At 35.0% G+C, this 20,529-nt stretch overlaps 1 protein-coding gene across 3 annotated transcripts; it reads right to left on the bottom strand.

The window, feature by feature from the left end:
- Positions 1-828: 828 nt before the first annotated feature.
- Positions 829-11,707, bottom strand: LOC107917974 (ABC transporter B family member 28). Of its 3 annotated transcripts, none has more exons than XM_016847436.2 (16): positions 11,232-11,704; positions 10,962-11,149; positions 10,824-10,847; positions 10,638-10,739; positions 10,297-10,387; positions 9,597-9,697; positions 9,359-9,409; positions 9,117-9,245; positions 8,619-8,681; positions 8,268-8,544; positions 7,824-7,972; positions 7,635-7,724; positions 1,943-2,077; positions 1,807-1,863; positions 1,618-1,674; positions 829-1,399 (listed from the first exon to the last, which is right to left on the bottom strand). In XM_016847436.2, exons 1-16 carry the CDS (start codon positions 11,629-11,631, stop codon positions 1,163-1,165), a joined length of 2,151 nt encoding a protein of 716 aa, XP_016702925.2. In that variant the 5' UTR covers positions 11,632-11,704; the 3' UTR covers positions 829-1,162. The 3 variants fall into 3 exon arrangements, 2 of the variants coding, with proteins under 2 accessions (XP_016702925.2, XP_016702941.2); XM_016847452.2 differs by having other exon boundaries at positions 10,962-11,166; positions 11,232-11,363; XR_005917103.1 differs by lacking the exon at positions 829-1,399 and adding an exon at positions 2,221-2,285 and having other exon boundaries at positions 1,614-1,674; positions 11,232-11,707.
- Between the last annotated feature and the right edge of the window lie 8,822 nt (positions 11,708-20,529).

Raw genomic sequence — 20,529 nt, 5'->3', positions numbered from 1 at the left:
TTAATAATTAATATTATATGTTAATTTCAAGACTTCTATAATGTTTCAAGACATAAATTTTCGGTTAATTCAGTTAACTTTCAAGACAAGAACATATATTTTGATTAATTTCAATGTATTTTTTAAATATGTTTTATACTTGTTTTAATAAATATATATATAAATTTCGATTAATTCAATTATCCGACCGTATTAATCGAAATATTTTGGTTTGGTTAATTTTTTTAAAAAAATTTCAATTCAGTTAGTGATTAAAGGATTATACAGTTCGAATAATTCGGTTAATGGTAGTTTGGTTCTATTAATAACCGAACCAACCGTTTGAACACCCCTATAACAGTGCTATTCATTTTGTTTCTTGTTACTTGAAAATTCCCCTTGTTTGTTGATTAGACTAAACCCCAATCCTATAGAATGTTTATTTCCAAACCTTTTATTTAGGGTTTGCTTGGTCGGGTGAAAAGAAAATATAAAAAATAAAAAATTGAAAGGGTAGAAAACTAAAAAAATGAAAAGGAAATACATTTTTCTTTTCATTAAGAAAATACAATTTTTCTTTTCATTCTTTACTTGGTAAAAAGAATATAAAACAATTGAAAAATTTATAATTTTGAACTAACAATGTCTCTCATTTTTTCTCCTCACATTATTCCCAGTTGAAACGATTGATTTTTATATATTAAGATTAAGATAAAAAATAGTCATCTCTCGTATTTTCTTTCCTTTTTAACTTTTCTTCTCAACCAAGCACATTTAAAAAATTCTTTTTTCACTTTTCACTCCCTCTTTTTATCCCTCACTTTTCTAGCCAACCAAGGGCTCGAATAATAATAAGAAACCTATAAGTTTATTCGATACGGGTGAATAGAGTATTATATCATCTTTGTTACAACAATAGTTCCTACTATGACTTGCTATTATCTCTTTAATGCAACTGATTCCCACCACTGCCGCCTGCTCTTACGACAAACACAGTACAAAATAAAATAAAAATAAAACAGCTATCAAAAGGTCTTGCCAATTGAACTTTGCCAACTCTTGTCCTACAGTCTCCATAACTGAGACTCCCCTTTTTTTTTTTTATGTTATTCCACTAGTTTAGACAAGATCTTCCTATTTTGCTTGGTCTTCGTTCTGGAAATAGTATCTAAGGAATTCAATATTATTCAAACGCCAGCCTTTGGGTGTCAACTAAAGAAGCATATTGCCCCTTCCTAGCAAGCAATTCCAAATGGGACCCAAGTTCTGTTATCTGGCCATTTGAGCAAAGAGCAATTTGATGGGCATTCTGAACTGTGCTTAATCTATGAGCAATCACTAATGTTGTTCTGCCTTCCATTAGATGATTCAAAGCATCCTGTACCAGGCGCTCACTAACGGCATCCAAAGCACTTGTTGCCTGCAACAACAAAATATTGAAATGGCATGCATTTATTTTATGCTTGCTAAATGGAAATCGAGTTCCATAATATGTCAAAAAATAATTAAGAAAGCCTTCACTAAGAGACATACAGGCCTGGCATAGCATGTAATGCTCTAGTTTCATGTCTTCTGTCACGGTGAGAATGACCAGCATGGCAAGAATGTACAAATGCACAAGGCAAATGAAAATATTACCTCATCGAGGATCAGGATTGGAGCATTCTTGAGAAGAGCTCTCGCTATTGCAATTCTCTGAAGAAGAAAAAATAAGAATCGATCAGTGCTTTCACCCTTTCCTCTCATTCATGCATACAACCACACATGTAAATAATCTTAAGCATGGACTAGCACCATGCATGTCTAGATAACCTCTTAGTACAGTACCTGCCTCTGCCCTCCACTCAGCAAGCCTCCACGCTCACCAACCAGTGTGTCATAGCCCTTTCAATCAACAAAACTTAGAAGAAAATAAAATTGCTTGCAAAATAAGAGAACAGCTGCATAGATTGAATCAACGAACCTGTGGAAGAGAAATTATAAATTCGTGAGCATTTGCAGCTTTGGCAGCCTTAATAATGTCGTCCTTGGATACAGTATCATCTGGAAGCCCATATGCAATATTTTCTCCAACAGAGACAGAAAAGAGAACAGGTTCCTGTGTCATTTTATCCATATTAACATTGAGAAATGCCACAATAAAATGTCTCATAAAGAAATTCCTTTAAGAATAATCAGCACAACTTGTTTACAGTTATATAAGTTTTATATTACATCCAAGCTTAATCCACCAAATCCAACCTATTCCTTAACCTACAAAGCCTGCTACGGTAATCCAGCAAGAAAATGCTATGAATCCAGTGCACCTAATTAACAACAAAATTCAACAGAGGTAAAACATTAATGATGCTAGTTTTGAATAAGATGCTTCTGTAAACTTTTGCATCTAAAGAAACGCACCACTGCATTAAATATATCATATATGTATATATAATCATGGGTAGCAGCCTGGACTAAATTGTCTATTCTGATTGGTATAAACTTGTAAAAACACTCAGAGGAAAAATTCTGTTATATTGCTACTGCTTTAGTTTACAGCTTTATAAAGAGAAAAATAATCATTTTAAAGGAAATAAATCCTAATCCCTAAGAATCAGTAATTGATATCCTAATTTCCTAAGAATCAGTAACTGAGATTAGTTTCTATTTACAAGAGATCACAACAGATTTCTATCCTTAATTATAGGGATTCCAATACCATCAAATTTCTATCCTTAATTATAGGGATTCCAACACTCCCCCTCAAGTTGGAGTGTAGATGTTAATCAAACCCAGCTTGCCACTAAGTTCTTCAAACATGTTTCTGTTCAAACTTTTGGTTAACATGCCTGCAACTTGTTGTCTAGTAGGTAGGTAGATGATGCATACTTCTCCTGAGTGTACTTTTTCTTTTATAAAGTGACGATCTATTTCCACATGTTTGGTCCGATCATGATGCACAGGATTATGTGCTATGCTGACAGCAGCCTGGTTGTCACAGTACATCTTCATAGGTCTGGTAAAAGGCACTTTTAGTTCTCCCATAAGTCTTTGTATCCAAACTCGTTCGCATATACCATAAGATAGTGCTCGATACTCTGCCTCTGCACTGCTGCGTGCTACCACAGATTGTTTTTTGCTCCTCCACGTCACGAGATTACCCCAAACATAACTACAATAGCCGCTTGTAGAGCGTCTATCATTAACAGAACCTGCCCAGTCTGCATCAGTGTAGACTTCCACGCTTCGGTTGATAGTCTTCTTGAAGTACAGGCCTTTACCAGGAGTTCCTTTTAGGTATCTTAGTATTCTATATGCAGCTTCCAGGTGCTTCTCCCTCGGGGCATGCATATACTGGCTAATAACACTCACACTGAAGGCTATGTCTGGACGGGTGTGAGATAGGTAGATGAGCCTTCCTACTAGACGTTGATATCTCCCCCTGTCGATTTCTTCTCCATCCTCATTAGTTCCCAATTTGAGGTTAAACTCCATAGGAGTTTCGGCTGGTTTGCTACCCATCAAACCAACTTCCGACAGTAGATCAAGAACATATTTCCTTTGGGAAATGAAGATACCTTTTTTCGACCTTGCTACCTCCATACCAAGAAAATATTTAAGACTCCCCAAGTCTTTAAGTTCAAACTCTGTATCAAGAAATTCTTTCAATCTCAAAATTTCGCTCGAGTCATTTCCTGTTATTATTATATCGTCAACATAAACGATAAGGATGCAGCATTTACCCTCTTTCGAGTGCTTGTAGAACATGGTGTGGTCTGCCTGTCCTTGAATGTAATTTCTGCTAGTCATAGCTTTTGCAAATCGGCTGAACCACGCTCGTGGAGATTGTTTCAGCCCATACAAGGACTTCTTCAACTTACACACTTGGTCCTTGTTTTCTTCAAACCCTGGTGGGAAATCCATATACACCTCCTCATTTAATTCCCCGTTGAGAAAAGCATTTTTTACATCCAATTGAGTCAAGTGCCAATCAAGGTTGGCAGCAAGAGATAGCAGGACCCGAACGGTGTTTAGCTTGGCAACCGGTGCAAACGTCTCGTTGTAGTCGAGACCATAAGTTTGGGTGAATCCCTTAGCCACAAGTCGAGCTTTGTATCGGTCAATACGGCCATCGGGTTTAAATTTCGTAGTGAAAGTCCATTTGCACCCTACGGTTTTTTTCCCTTTAGGCAGATCCGAGACTTCCCATGTTTCATTGTTTTTGAGGGCCTTCATTTCTTCCATCACGGCTCGTCTCCACTCAACTGATTCAAGAGCCTCTTCTATATTTTTTGGAATTTTTACAGAATCAACATTAGTCACAAAAGCTTTGTAAGACTTAGATAAATTTCCATAGGATACAAACCGAGAAATAGGATGTTGAGTGCAGCTCCTTGTACCCTTTCGAACTGCAATTGGAAGATAGATGGATGGTGACGGAGGTGGGACTTCTGCTTCAGAACAGTCCTCGGTTGGAGATGTAATTGGCACTGCTGTATCAGTTTCAGGAGAACGATTCCGTCGGGAGTAAACCTGTATTTGCTGTTTTCCTTGACCAAGTGGCTGTTGTACTTCGGTGGAGGTATTGTCATTGGGAAGGACGGTGTTAAATTCTTGCTGTATAGGGGAAACAACTAAATCTGGGATAGTAGTAGTAGGATCAGGCGGTATAATGAGGAGAGTATTAAGGGTCTCATCTTCATTAAAAATCTCCCCCTGAAGATGAGATGCTGCAAAGTATGGTTCATTTCCAAAGAAGGTAACATCTCGAGAGACAAACATTCGGCGCAATGTTGGTGAGTAACACTTATAGCCTTTTTGTGTAGGGGAATATCCAATGAAGATACAGGTGTGGGCTCGAGGATCAAGTTTGGATTGATTTGGTTGATGGTTATGGACAAAAGCTTTACAGCCGAATATTTTGGCTGGAAGATTAGGGACATGAAATAGAGGGAAGGCCTTTAAAAGAGTATTTAGAGGTGTTTGGAAATTGAGGATCTTTGATGGCATTCGGTTTATGAGATAGCAGGCAGTAAGGACAGCTTCTCCCCACAAGTATTTTGGAACATTTATAGTGAACATTATGGCTCGAGCCACATCAAGAAGATGACGATTTTTCCTCTCAGAGATCCCGTTTTGTTGAGGAGTGTCAGGACAAGAGCTATGGTGTATAATGCCTTGGTCAGAAAGGTATGGACTTAAGACAGAGTTGAAGTATTCTCTCCCATTGTCAGTACGGAGGGTATGTATGGTAGAGTTGAATTGGGTTCGAACCATTGAGTGAAAATTTTGGAATACTTTGAGTGTTTCAGATTTTTCTTTGAGTAGATAGACCCAACAGACCCTAGTATGATCATCAATGAATGCTATAAACCATCTAGCCCCTGTAATATTTTTCACTCGGCTGGCTCCCCATAGGTCACTATGGATTAACGAAAAAGGTTGGGACTGAATATGTGGTTTTAATGGGTATGGCACACGGGTATGTTTAGATAATTGGCAAATTTCACACTTCAAGGAATTAATACTTTTATTTCGAAATAACAGCGGAAGATGTTTTTTCAAATACACAAAGTTTGGATGTCCTAACCTACGGTGCCATAACATAATAGTGTCCTCTTTTGCAGTGGATAGAGCCAATCCCCCTTGTGTACTGTTTTTATTCCAAATATATAGTCTATCATCAACTTTAGCAGTGCCAATCATCCTCCCCGATTTCTGTTCCTGTATCACACAACCAATTGCAGAAAATTCAGCAAGAACTTTTTCATCCTTAGTAAGTTTACTAATTGAAAGTAAATTACAGGACAAGTTTGGAACATGTAGGACTTTATCGAGAGAAAAATTCTCTGTCATTTGTACTTCTCCTATTCCAGCCACAGGTGAGTAAGAACCGTCAGCTATGCAGATTTGGGATTTGTTATGACAAGGAGTGTAGGTGTGAAACAACGTGGAGTCACCTGTCGTGTGATCAGAGGCGCCCGAATCGAGTATCCAAGGAGATTGATTATTAGATTCAAAAGCAATGTTGAGGGCAGTACCTTGAGTTGCTAGAGATCCATGAGTAGTGGGAGTACCAAGTATCTTATGGAGAGTCTCAAGCTGTGTTTTGGTTAAGCGAACATCAAGAACATCATCAGCAGTAGTGGAGGATAACATGGCAGTCTTATTATCCTTCTGTTTTTTTTCAGGATAGCCATAGAGTTTGAAGCATTTTTCTTTTGTATGACCAACACGATTGCAGTGACTACACCATGGTCTTGTTGATCCAGAATCATTTCCAGCACGTTGTTTTTGTGGCTGTGGACCTTTGGAGATGAGAGCAGAGGTTTCAGTAGGACGATTAGAAATTGGAGTCATAGGTTTAGGTTCCTTTGAATCTCCCATCATGACAAGACGACGCTTTTCTTCTCTTCTAACTTCTGCAAATGCTTCACCGATCGTTGGAAGAGGTGATCTACCCAGAATTCGGCCACGGACCTCATCTAACTCACGGTTCAGTCCTGCTAAAAACTCATAAAGACGTTCATTGTTGAGATGGACCATAAACCTGTTGTGTTCTAAGCCTTCACCCCAATCTGCCTCATAATACATATCCAGTTCTTGCCACAAAATTTTCAAATTGTTATAGTAGTGAGTTACCTCGAGTGTTCCTTGTCGGATGTCCTTTAACTTAAGCTTGATTTCAAATACTTGGGAGGCGTTTCCAAGATCTGAGTAGTTTTCTTTGACTGCATCCCACATGTCTTTTGCAGTTTTGAAAAAAAGATAGGTGCGGCTTATATGGCCTTCCATCGAATTGATTAGCCAAGCCATTACAATTGAATTGTTGAGTTCCCAAGTGGCATAAGTAGGATCAGCCATGGTTGGTCGTGGGATTTCTCCATTGATGTACCCTAATTTGCCACGACCACGAATCACCATAAGAACCGATTGAGACCATTGCAAGAAGTTCTTCCCATTTAGCCGATGATTGGTGATTATAAGGGAGGAATTAATTTCACCTCGAGTGATTCCCTGATTGATATTCTGAGTTATTTGTGATGTCTCAGTTTCAGAGAAATTCTCATTGATATCACCCATTGGAGGACTAAACCACAGAAATTTTTAGTAAGGGAATTTAGAGAAAAAAATAGGATCGAATGAATCCTATAGCCCTGATGCCATGTAAAAACACTCAGAGGAAAAATTCTGTTATATTGCTACTGCTTTAGTTTACAGCTTTATAAAGAGAAAAATAATCATTTTAAAGGAAATAAATCCTAATCCCTAAGAATCAGTAATTGATATCCTAATTTCCTAAGAATCAGTAACTGAGATTAGTTTCTATTTACAAGAGATCACAACAGATTTCTATCCTTAATTATAGGGATTCCAATACCATCAGATTTCTATCCTTAATTATAGGGATTCCAACAAAACTTGTCATATTTCCTTTCAGTAAACTGAATCGGAAACAGTCATAATACTAAACATACAATTCAAAGCTTTGCTTTCTAACCAGAAGAGGAATTATTCTATGAACAAGTTGAATGGTCAGCCTATACAGCAAGTAGAACAGGTCAATTGATTAATCATGCAGGGGTTCAGAAGGCAGGAATGTTTTACTCAAGGAGAACCATGCTTTCATGTGTAAGAACTAAATAATTATTTATTCCCAAATAGTTAAATTATACTTGATTCACTATTGAAACAACTCGGGCCCATTCACTCTTGTCAAATGTCCGAACATCCTCTCCAGAAACAGTTATACGACCTCTGGTTGGCTGCAAGAACAAAATGTAAATTTGTTTGCAGTAATATGTTAGATCACACTACGCTTTGACAAGAGAAAGATAAACCAACAAGTACAATTTCTTGCAAACCTCATAAAAGCGTGCCAATAGTTGTACTATTGTGCTTTTGCCAGAACCACTTGAACCCACTAGGGCAGTCACAGTTCCACATTTTAGAGTCAAATTAAGACCATTAAGAATTTCCACATCGGGCCTTAAAGGATAAGAAAAGTGTACATCTGCAGCACAAGCAGGTACATTAGTTTGTGCAACATGATATGCATGTATCTTTGATCACTGTTCCAAGATTATATTTATCTGCAGTGATTTAGACAAGCTTAACAGTTTCGATAAATTTTGTTGCAAAAGAGAAATTATGATCACATGTATGATACTTCCTCATTTTACTTAAAAAAGTTAGAATAGAATTTATCATGTGGAAGGCAAATAGCTTAAGCTTAAGGCTAATAAGAAGAAACAAGTCCTTCAAAAATACAAGAGTGCCTTGAAATTAAGCAGTTCGAAGTCAATTACCTTCCAGAGCAACACCGCCTGACCAAGCTAATCTTCCCACATCACTTGTTGATTTCAGTGCTGACATGTAATGTGAATCTAATTGTTGACTTTTCCCAAAAGCACCATTGGAGATGAACAATTTGATATTTTCATCATCTTCTTTCTTCTGGATATCTTTTTCCAGACCATAAGCAAGTGCTTCATCTATTTCTGCTCCAGATATAACAGAGTTAATCCTCTCAACAGCAGCAAAAGTTCCTCGAAGGTCTCCAAATGTATTAACCAGCCCTTGCACCTGTATGAGAATTACATTAGATAGCACGTATCAAAAGGTATAAATAAGTGAGTGCAGAGAGAAAAGGGACTCACGGCAAAGGTTAAAGTGAAAGTGTATCCTATGAATGAAGCCACGGTTCCAACAGACAGTTCACCCTGCAATCAGCATATATGAATGAGAGAGAGAGAGATAAGCTCAGGAAAATGGTTGAAGGCACACGAAAGATAGAAAGATGGAAAATAAAAATTTTCTTTTCATAGGTGTGCTTGGTAGGAAAGATGGAAAAATTGAAAGAAAAAATAATTTTATTTCTGTCCATTGCTTGATTGAGTTGAAAAATGAAAGGAAAGAAAATAAAACTGTTGAAAAATGAATAGTTTTGAACTAAGATACACTTCTTTTCCATTTTCCCTCCTAGCTTGGTTTTTATGCATTAGGATAGAAAGGATAATCTCTCCTATTTTCTTTCGCTACAGGCACAGTCAAAATTTATTTTCTTCCACTTTTCCACTCCCTCCTTCTATCCCTTTACTTTTCCACCCAACCAAGACACCCTTAAAGAAAGGGCATCCCGAGGTCAAAATGCTTACCGCCTTCACTTTGCTTCCTCCAAGGCAGTATAAGGCCAGTAAAGAAATATAAACAGCAACCCTAGTCAAAGATTCATTTATGGATTTGAAAGTGCCAAGCTTCATACCACTTCTCTGATATGCAAGAACCTGCCAAAACTCTTTAAAGTATACGTTGTGTGCACAAAAGAACATTCAACCAAGCTTGTAAAGACAATAAAAGCTTAAGAGATACATAAAATAGCGAATGACTAATATCTTACCTGGCTACCAAACATTAACATTTGACGTTTTTCCCCACCAAAAGATCTTACCTATGACAACCAACGTTATTATTTCAATCATCAAGCTTGCATCAAAGCTTTCACCATGAATTTTTCTTATTGTAACACAAGGATGTCAAGTGATGCAATTGTCAATTTTGGAGTTCAAGGAAATCAATTTTCTATCAGTAGATATCCATATCAGTAGGTAGCAGGCCAGAGCATTTTAAGAACATACAGTTCGAATTGCAGAAAACGTTTCTGTTACACAGTCGGACATAGAAGCTTGGGCCATTCCATGAGCTTTAAATACAGGTACAGTTGATCGCTTGTATATAGCTAGAAAGAATCAACCATCACCGTCAAAAACAGATAAAAAGACATGACCAAGCATATGTATGTGATGCGCGCCCAATTGCAATCAAGATATGGACTAGGATCCCATAAAGAAAAGTAATTAATTTTCTTGTACCAAGCTCAATAGCTACCTTTTGGGGTGCAGTTCTCTAAAGGTTTGTATCAATTGGTATTAGATCCAACCACTATGTCTCTCAGTTATAACCGTGCAGCATGCCAGTACCGCTGAGTGCAGTGAACGAATATGTGCTCAATTATAAGGCATGTTCTCCGAAGGTCCAGTATGACACATTTTTCACAAAGGGGGAGGTAATTATTAACACAGGAAATTCAGGTGGTGTCAGAGGAAACAGGGTTAAGAAAAGTGTATATTCAGATTTGTGAAACATGACAAATGGAGAATTGTTTAGTAAAGAAAGGCTAAACTTGTAATAGACTACAACATTAAACTCTCAAAACCATTGATAACCCCACCTTCGACAGCAACAAAATGAGACAAGTATCACTTATTTGGTAAAGAATAAATTCAAACAACGAATAAACATACTGAACATAAACATGTGTAAAGAGAATGTATTTACCAACCGAAACGGACACAAAAAGCATCAAAAGGCCTAGAATTGGGGCTAGTTGAGGAGACAGAGCAAACAGTATGCAAATCGTCCCAACAACCTACAACAACATTAAACAATCAACAAAAGGTGAGATAACAAATAATCCATTCTACAAAATCACACATGAATATTTCCTGGAAATGCAAAGGTTAATATAAATTCTGCTAAAATTTAGAAATCCAGGAACTTTTAACTGCAATATTAGTGACGGAAGAATTACGTCCACCAGAGTCAGATAATACTAACTACTACATGCTTAATTTTAGGCAACATCTAGCTCACTTTTACTTTAGTATATAGTGGCTTGCCTCAGAAAGTGCCCTGAATCCACGATCCCTTGAAATGTTCTCACTTACAACATCTTTTAAAGATCCCAAATCAGATGTCAGCAAACCACTGAGCTCACCAACCTGTAAGAAGCAAATGTAGAAGACAGCATCTAACAAAATAAATAAATAAATAAAACAGCTTTCTTAAATTTACTATTTCCAAACCTTGTATCGATCAAAAAACTCCGCCTGTGCATTAACATACAAAAAAAATCAATTAGAAAAGATAGTACTGCTACTATTACAATTTAAATTACGAATCCCTTGAGAAGATGATTTAAAGTAATCATAAGTTATACATACCTTTTGAATCAGAACTCTTCTAAAAATCTGAGCTCGAAGTGTTGACATAACTGTCTCCCATAAGGTATTCATATTTACCACAAATATAACTGTGAAAATCGGCTCCAATGAGTATAAAAGCCCCACTTTGCTAAGCAGCTTCCATAACGGCTCCTTTCTGGCGCCTATGAGCACTTCGAAGAATCGTCCTGTACATTTCCTCAATCTTAATTAAATAGCGTGAGCATCTCCTGTTTCTTCTTAACTTAAAAATTAAAAGAAAATCCTTACCAGAAAATATAGGCATTGAAAGAGTACAGGTGGTGCCGCCAACCAGAGCCAAGACCGAAACACTGATTCTGAGTTTATGTTGGAAAAGAAGACTCAATAGAAGCCTCCAGCTTATCAATTTCGGTGGCTCAGCTCCAACGGTGTTAGTCTCCAAACCGTTTATCCTTGGGTCGGACTCGCTCACTATCGGAGGACCGGTAACGTAAGCGCGGGATTCTAAACTCGAGATGTTCTTCAATCTTGAGGATTTTGTCGGTGAAAGGAGTGAAAATGGCGCGAAAGTACATGATTGGTGCAAACTGAGTTTGAGTTTGCTCGCGTGTCGGGTCCTAGTGGAGAAGCCCGTCAAGCTGATTTTTTGAAGGAGAGGTGAGGTTACAGAGGCGGAGGCAGTGGCCATGGATATGAATACGAAAGAGAGGGGAAGAGAGAGATAATCTGATTTTTTAGAATTTTTGTCCAAATTCTTATTTTAATAGTATCCGCTAGAAGTTAACGGTTTTATAACGTGTTTTTTCACGCCGAAGCAACAGCTTTGGAAGAGAGTAGAGCAACGACGCCCTAAACAGATGGTCAAAGTATATTTAAAAATTATTTTTTAAAATTTAAAAAATATTAAAAAAATATTTTTTTACACTTTTTTAAAAAGTATTTATAATTTTTTTTGAATTTTACTATCTAAAAAATTAATTAATTATTAACGTAGTATAACTTGATTTGATAAATAATACAAGTTTAAAGGTTAAAAAGATAAAAAATAAATAAATAATAATAATTTTTTTTTTGAAATTAGACATTAAGTATTCATGAGATTTTGGTCTAGAGGTGGTGCTCTGAGCTCAAAACAAAAATTTAGGAAAAAGTTTTTACATATTCAACCACTGATAGATTAATAGTAATATTTCTAAAGGTTTACGTGCGGTTAGATAATTTGGTGTGCGTGAATCCTCACTATTAGATTAAGATTTTTTAACTGTTAACAAAAATTTAACATACAACAATCTTTTCAACATATAACAATATTTCTTGTTTCCCATCGTTTTTGTAATTTGAACAATTATACTGTAAATATATAGAATTTTCTGCGCATATTAAAAACATATTAAAAATAAGATATAAAGTATTGTTTAAATTATTTTTTTAAAAATATTTTAAAACATTTTTAAAATTACAATTTAAAATTATTTTAAATATTTTTGTATCAAGTTGGTAACCGTTTTTGAAATTTTAATTGGTATATTTAAATATAATTATAAAAATATATAAAAATATAGAATTTTATATAGACTTCTAAAAATTGAAAATAAAGAGAAAATTAAATTTATATTTTAAAAATTGGGATTTAAATATTTTATATAAGTTTTAAATAAATTAAATAGAAATTAGTTTTTTTTTAAATCCATAACAAAATTTGTAGTGCTATATGGAAATCTCAAACTAAAAGCAAAATTAATAATCAATTTCTCCATTCAATATTTTGGACTACCATTAGGAAATTTGAAATATATTAATCAATTCAAAAATCATTATTGCAAAATCTAAAGATTTAAAGGATACAAAATTTTGTAACGAATACCAAAATATACATGAGAGATATTGGTATGCAAAACGATATTTGTGTAAATTTGTGTAACTGAAAGGAAACTTGGTATTTGGTTAGTATTTTAGTATTGGTGAGAAATAATTGCTATTTGCTTTGTGAGATTGGTATCCGTAAGTAATTTTTTTATTTGGTCAAAGACTTTGTTACCCTTTAAAAATGATGGTATTTTGTTAGAGCTTTCACAAATTTACATTGAATAACAAAATCTATTTGAATATGGTTATTGACTTCTAAGGCACATTATTCATACTCATCTCCTTTGCTATGCTTGGATTTCATCTTTTTTCAGTTGTGTCGTGAGATATTAGTGCTAGCAAAATTTTGAAATAAAAAGAGAGTACTCTTTTAGTTTAGAAACGGTATATTTTCACAAGTATTTCCCCCCCAAAAAAGGTGGTGGGATTAATTTTTTGGAAGATTCGGGTGAGGGAAGAAGAAAATGACTTTATCAGTTAAAAAACCAAGTCTTTGCTAAAAATTTTAGTATTTGGTTAGAGATATTGCTAACAATATAGATATTAGTATACGTTTCGTATTAGTTAGAAGTTATGGAATTATGTTAAAGATGTTGGTATGGGTAACAGCATTTGTGTACCTGAAAGGAAAATTGGTATTTGGTTACTATTTTAGAATCCATGATAAATCATCTATTATTTGGTTAAAAATTTTTTTATACGTAAGAAATTTTGCTATTTGATTTAGGGTATTTGGTACCCGTTAAAGATAATATATTTTTAAAGCTTTCACAAATTTATATGGAGTAATAAAATCTATAACGAATTCAAAAAATCCCTAATACAAAACCCAAAAATCTAAGGGATACAAAATTTTGCAACGAATACTAAAATATGCGTGAGATGTGAGCAACTTTTCTCTTGAAATGTTTGACTTTTAGGCAGATTTATTCGTACTCATTTCCATTACTATAACAAGACTAAAATATGTGTGAGATGTGAGCAACTCTTCTCTTGTACTATGCTTGAATTTCCATCATTTAGGGTTGCATGGTGCGATTAATGTTAGCAAAATTTTGAAATATATTACAAGGAAACTCTTGTGGGTATTTAACTCTTGTGGGTATTTAAAATAAAAAAGAAGAAGAAGAGAGTAGTATTGAAACTTTTTGAGTTTACTACACGCTATATTTTCTTAAGTATTTGCCAAAAATAGTGTTGAGACTAATTTTTTTGACAAATTGATCGCCACCAAATGTACGAACGCTTGGACTAGAAATACTCTAGTAGAAAAATATTAACTTAAAGCAGCAATGTTCGCAATTATACCGATCAAATTGTAATATAGTCTTGTACAGTGGGGTATAGGAAGTACTTCGAGGATCGTACCCTAGGGAGGATGGACTAAATCTAAAACTATCTTCTACAACAACAGGTTTAAACAGTAATCACTGAAAATCATATAACAATAATTAAGAATAAAAATTAAAGTGATAAAATAAAATAAAATTACTAAAAAAATTGACAGACGATGAAATCCCAATTAACAGATAGAAGATTAAATTGTTTTAGTGTTTTTAATTAACTTCAAAACTCGGGTTTTAGTGAATTAGCTAATAACTAATAAATTATTACCTTTCGACTTTTAACTGATTAATTAATCGGTGAAAACCTACTTATCTTTCAACCTCGTAGTTTAAACCAGGATAACTTATGAGGTGCTCGGTAGACTTACCCTTTCAGCCTATTTACCTATATTACTTCCTAGGGTCGTGATAGGGAAAGAACGAAGGAAGCGGAAGAAGGACCGAATTCAAGTTGTTCGACTCGAAAAGGAAAAATTTGGATCTGATCTGGAAAAAAAAGAAACAAACAAATTTAGTAATAAAGAAGTCGAAAATAGTAAAAGAAGAAATTTGAGAACAAATAACAAATGAAAATAAAAATATAAAAATAAATAGATAGACGAAATTTAAAAGTAGAAAATGGATTGAGTAAATCGATGATTATGATGGATAGAAAGATAAATGTCCAATTGAACATTTTGAGATATAAATCTCAACAAATTCAATTAATGGCTCTAATCAACATTACAATAAATAATTCTTGGCAAATTGAAGGGTGAAGAATGGATTCCCATGACTCTTTGAAGAAAATCGAGAAGAAAACTACTTCTAAAAACCACAAGAAAGAAATCTTGCACAAGAAAAAAACTCTTAGAGTTGAAAACTTTGTAAATAAATTTCACACTTTGTTTTTACCATTAGAGGGTTCACTCACCATTGGGTCAGTTGTATTTTGAATTTTATCACTAATGGTCTCTTCTCTCTCTATCTTTTCAATTATATCTTTTTTCCCTATAACCCCCTCGTAAAAAATTTTCATATTGAGTTGATCATTATGTACGTCTTTTGGATCCAAAAAGGCCAGAGTAAATTTCTTCCCTTTAAACACAAGGGAGTAACGATTCAATTTGCCATGGTGCACCACATTATGATTGTAACGCCCCGTACCCGAGACCGTTGCCGGAGTCGGACACGAGGGGTTCACAGACTAAATTCGCTTACTATCGCAGTCCATTTTAAAAATTTCCAGACAGCTGGCTAACTGTGTCGCTGTCACCTTAAAAATCATATCTTGAGTTTCACAACTCGAAAATCAGTTTCGTGATTTTTCCCTGAAACTAGACTCATATGTCCATCTACATATTGTTTTCTAGAATTTTTGGTCGGGCCAATTAGTACAGTTTATTAGTTAAAGTCTCCCCTGTTACAGGGTGCGACTACACTGACCTTCATGCATTACAATTTGGATATCTCCCTGTACAGGGCTTCAATACTGATTCCGTTTGTTTCTATAGAAACTAGACTCAGAGAGGAATCTATACATATATGTCATGACTCCTAATTATCTCTGGTTAATTTATAATGAATTTCCAAAGTCGGAATAGGGAATCCAGAAACTGTTCTGGCCCTGTTTCACGAAAACCTAATTATCTCTTAACATACCACTCATATGACCGTTTAGTTTCTTCCATATGAAGGTGGATTCATCAAGGTTCATTTAAATAATTTATTCACTATTTAATTCCATTCCTACTATTTTTAGTGATTTTCCAAATCTACATCACTGCTGCTGTCAGCATCTGCCTTTAAGGTAGACTTTACCTATTTCATAGTTTCCATGATTCAACTAGCCCTTTTAGCATAAATAGTACAAATTATGATAGTGATTAACCATTCCCATGGCTAATCCTTGTTAAGCATATCCACACCTCTCAATAACCATATCCATACCAAATGATTATAACATTATGCTCAAACATATATAAGCCATTTTCGCATGGCTATCCAAAATTATACAAAACCGAAGGGTACATGACCAACAACAAAAGGGTAGTCCTATACATGCCATTTTTAGAGTTCAACCAAAAGTGTACCAAAAGGGTTTTGATAGTGTGGGCGACTTCGACTTCAATAATCCCGAGTCCGATAGCTGACGAACCAAAATCTATAAAACAGAGATTCAAAGAACGAAGTAAGCATTTAATGCTTAGTAAGTTTTAAGCAAAACAAAGTGTTCTCAATCACTATCATTGGTCATTCATTTCAACTGTTCGATGAAGTTAATCTAGAGCTTCATCTCGATCTATAATATCATTAAACGCAACACTTGGCTGCCACATATATACTTTCGAATAATAATGACCTAGATGGTCAAATATTTCCAAAGCACATTCTTCATCGATTTTCAACTTTCAATAATCTTTTCCACTTGTTCATAATCACATCCATACTTTTAAGTATTTCAACATGACAAGTACTAAATTACCATAGGCACATAAAGAACCAACATATTCCTTATCACATATATGTAAGCTTACAAATCATAATCCTTACCTTGTACTGGCACATCTAGCTCAACCCAACCCATACTCAGATCATAAGGCTTTTGGGCAGAATATGCACTAATACATAAGAATATTTCATCGCATACTTTATTATACAAACATACCAATACCAATTAGATCATTCTCACATTTGGAGTTATAATATTAATCACATTTACCTACCTCTTTGATACTGATAATTCACCTCGAAATCACTCCACCGATGAGTAAGTAATACGTACCTGAACATCTTGAATACATAATACTTATTTGATGGTAACTTAATGCAGATACTCAATATCAAAGTCTTACTTGAATCCTAGCATTTAGCCGTCGGGTCTTTAAAGCTCGGATATAGTACGAGCATGAAGCCTACGGACATTAATCAGGATAATATTCTCGCATAAAGCCTGCGGGGTTTTAACCCGGATATAGTACTGACACAATTGCCCTTCGGGACTTATCACATTTATACACTTCCACATCCATCACATTGGCCATTCGGCCTTATCACATATATACACTTTCACATTCATCACATTGGCCATTCGGCCTTATCTCATATATGCATGTTCACATTCATCACATTGGCCATTCGGCCTTATCACACATACACATGTTCACATTCATCACATTGGCCATTCGGCCTTATCTCATATGTGCATGTTCACATTCATCACATTGGCCATTCGGCCTTATCACACATACACATGTTCACATTCATCACATTGGCCATTCGGCCTTATCACATATATATACACTTTCACATTCATCACATTGGCCATTCGGCCTTATCACATATATACACTTTCACATTCATCACATCGGCCATTAGGCCTTATCACATATATATACACTTTCACATTCATCACATCGGCCATTAGGCCTTATCACATATATACACTTTCACATTTATTCAAATATACTTCACATACCACATATACTATCATGTACAGACTTGGTCTTGGCCGAATCTACATCCATCACTTTCCAATGAATAATTCAATTTTACGCCATACTATCATTTCATATTCGAATACTCATAAGCTTACAATATCACGATTTAGAATTCAAGTATGGGTTTAATCAATAGCTTATGAGCAACTAAAACAAGTTTTATCCATGTTTACAACAAAATCACATATTCACTACGAGCTGTTTTCCTGAGCAATGGTCACTAAATTATTTATAACCGGAGCTACAAAACTCCAAATCACTTGCCGTTAATTTTTCCTGAATATAGACTCGTATATCTTGCATCCATAAAATTTCTAGAATTTTAGGTTTGGCCAATCAATACCAGATTTTTCTTAAAGTTTCCCCTGTTTCACTGTTTGACTAATCTGACCACTCTTCACTACGAATCAAATTTCTCATTTTACAGAATTCAAAATGTGTTGTATTTGATTTCATTTGAAACTAGACTCATTAAGGAGTCTAAGCATATAAATTTTATCTTATAACCATTTTTTTACAATTTATAATGATTTTCTAAAAACAGAACAGGGGATTTCCGAGTCATTCTGACACCGTCTCACACAACTTTAAATATCTCTTTATAGGAAATTTCTTTGCTCACAAGGTCTCTTTTATAAGAAACTAGACTAATTAAGCCTTGATTACATATTTTATTCAGCCTATAATTCCACACCAACAATTTATAGTGATTTTCTAAAATCACGTTACTGCTGCTGTCCAAAGCAAATTATTACAATTTGCTCTTAAATTTCCAAGTCCAAACACATATGAACTTACCATTTGAGTTTAAGACATATCATGGCCACATCATATCTTATTAAATCAACTCATTATGTCCTATTATGATTGAATTTACTCAACATTTAATCACTTAAAACTTACCTCGGATGTTGTCGAACGATTCCGATGGCTATTCGACCACTTTTTCCTTCCCTTTATTGGATTTAGATCCCCTTTGCTCTTGAGCTTAATTTAAACAAATAAATTCATTTAATATTTTCACTTGGGCAATTCCATTCAATACATGTATGTCATACAATTTAAGTACAATGACCTTGCTCAATACTATTTAAACATCATGCATTACCGAACTTCATCAACACCATCTAACTTCATATAGAAACACATATCGTCCTAGGTCGGTACACAAGTCAAATGCATCATTTAAATTGTCAAAGTCCACAATTTAGTCATATTTCTCTATCATAGTTTCTTCACTTAAACCGAATTAACAAGCCCATATAGTCCTTGGCCGAATGCTATTTAACCCAAGTCATCAAGAATTTCATTATTTAACACCTTAGATATCCATAGCTAAATAGGTTATTTGTACATACATATATATACATAAGTGCATAGATACTATGTTACTAACAATTATTTCCTTGCTTAGCAGCCGAACCAATATACACATTACTTCATATCTACCCGTCACGTTTTCTCTACTTAAACCGAATAAACTTGAACATAAGGTCCTTGGCCGAACCTCACTAAAACAAGTCAACCAAAATCTTAGTATTTATCTTGTGTATAACCTTATTTACCTTCCAAAAATCGCAAAAACATCAAACTCTTAATGTTTATGTACAAGGCCGAATCTTAACATGATCCAACCTCCAACTCATTCCTTTCAACAACCAAAACCGAATGCTCAAGCCATCACCGAGATTTCGAAAATTTGCCATGGTTTGTGTAAGAAATTTGCTAATTAACTAGAAACAAGTTTAAAACTTAAGAATTTAACACAACATACTAACCTCCCCTTAAGCTCAAGGTGACCGAAACCTCTCTTCTTCCTCCTTTCAAACCGGCCAAGAAGAACCAAATGATGAAGCCTTTCTTTTTTTTTTCTAGTTTCGGCAAAATGGGGGAACAACCACACACTTTTTTTTTTGTTTTCATCATATTCCCTTTCATTATTTTATTCCCATGCTCCTTATTTTATCATACTTCCCATGAAACACTAACTTAACATGTTTATGACATGTTCTTGCCCATCACACTTGGTCTACCATACTTGTCATGGCCGGCCACTACATATTAGGGGGGAAAATTGACATGCAAGTCCTCCCTTTTGATTACATGCACTATTAGGTCCTTGTAGATTAGCCTATCACATTTCAAAAATGTCACCCATAAGTCCTTTTGACTAAATTCACATGCAATTTACTAAATCGAAGCCTAAAACTTTCACACCTTCATAATCACATATTTTAGACAATAAATATCACATTCAAATAATTTGGTGACTCGGTTTAGCGGTCCTGAAATCGCTTTCCGACTAGGGTCACTTTAGGGAGTCACAATGATCATATTGCCATAGTCTACCAAGAAGCAAATGGGCAGCATGCATGGGAACTACATCACACCAAATCTCGTCAGAATAATTCCTAATTTTGAGTGCATTTAAGGACTGCTTAACTACCTTAACTTCTGAACCTTCATTAATCCATTGTAAGTGATATGGCTTAGGGTATCTTTGACAAGGTAAAGATATAGTATCCATTAAAAAACTACTCATTACATTGGCACAACTACCACTATCAACAATAAGTGAACACAACTTTCCTGGAATCAAGCACCTGGAGTGGAATATGTTAGTCTATTGCACATCGTCAGAATCGTCTTTTACTTGAATACTAACAGATTGTCGCACTACAAGACAATGAGACTAAAGGAAATCCTTCTCATCAATAGGAGGTTCCAAAACCTCTTCATATTCTTCCTCGTCAGCATAGTCACAAACAACATTAGTAGCATTTAAATCATCATTCTCAGAATTAGAAATAAGGGTACCATCATTACTTATCAATATTACCTTTTATTGGGACAATCACGATCATAATGTCCGTTGTCATTACATTTGTAGCATTT

The sequence above is a fragment of the Gossypium hirsutum genome, chromosome D08, assembly GCF_007990345.1.
Source record: "Gossypium hirsutum isolate 1008001.06 chromosome D08, Gossypium_hirsutum_v2.1, whole genome shotgun sequence".
NCBI classification, from domain to species: domain Eukaryota; kingdom Viridiplantae; phylum Streptophyta; class Magnoliopsida; order Malvales; family Malvaceae; genus Gossypium; species Gossypium hirsutum.
This window is presented reverse-complemented; position numbering and strand designations above follow the sequence as displayed.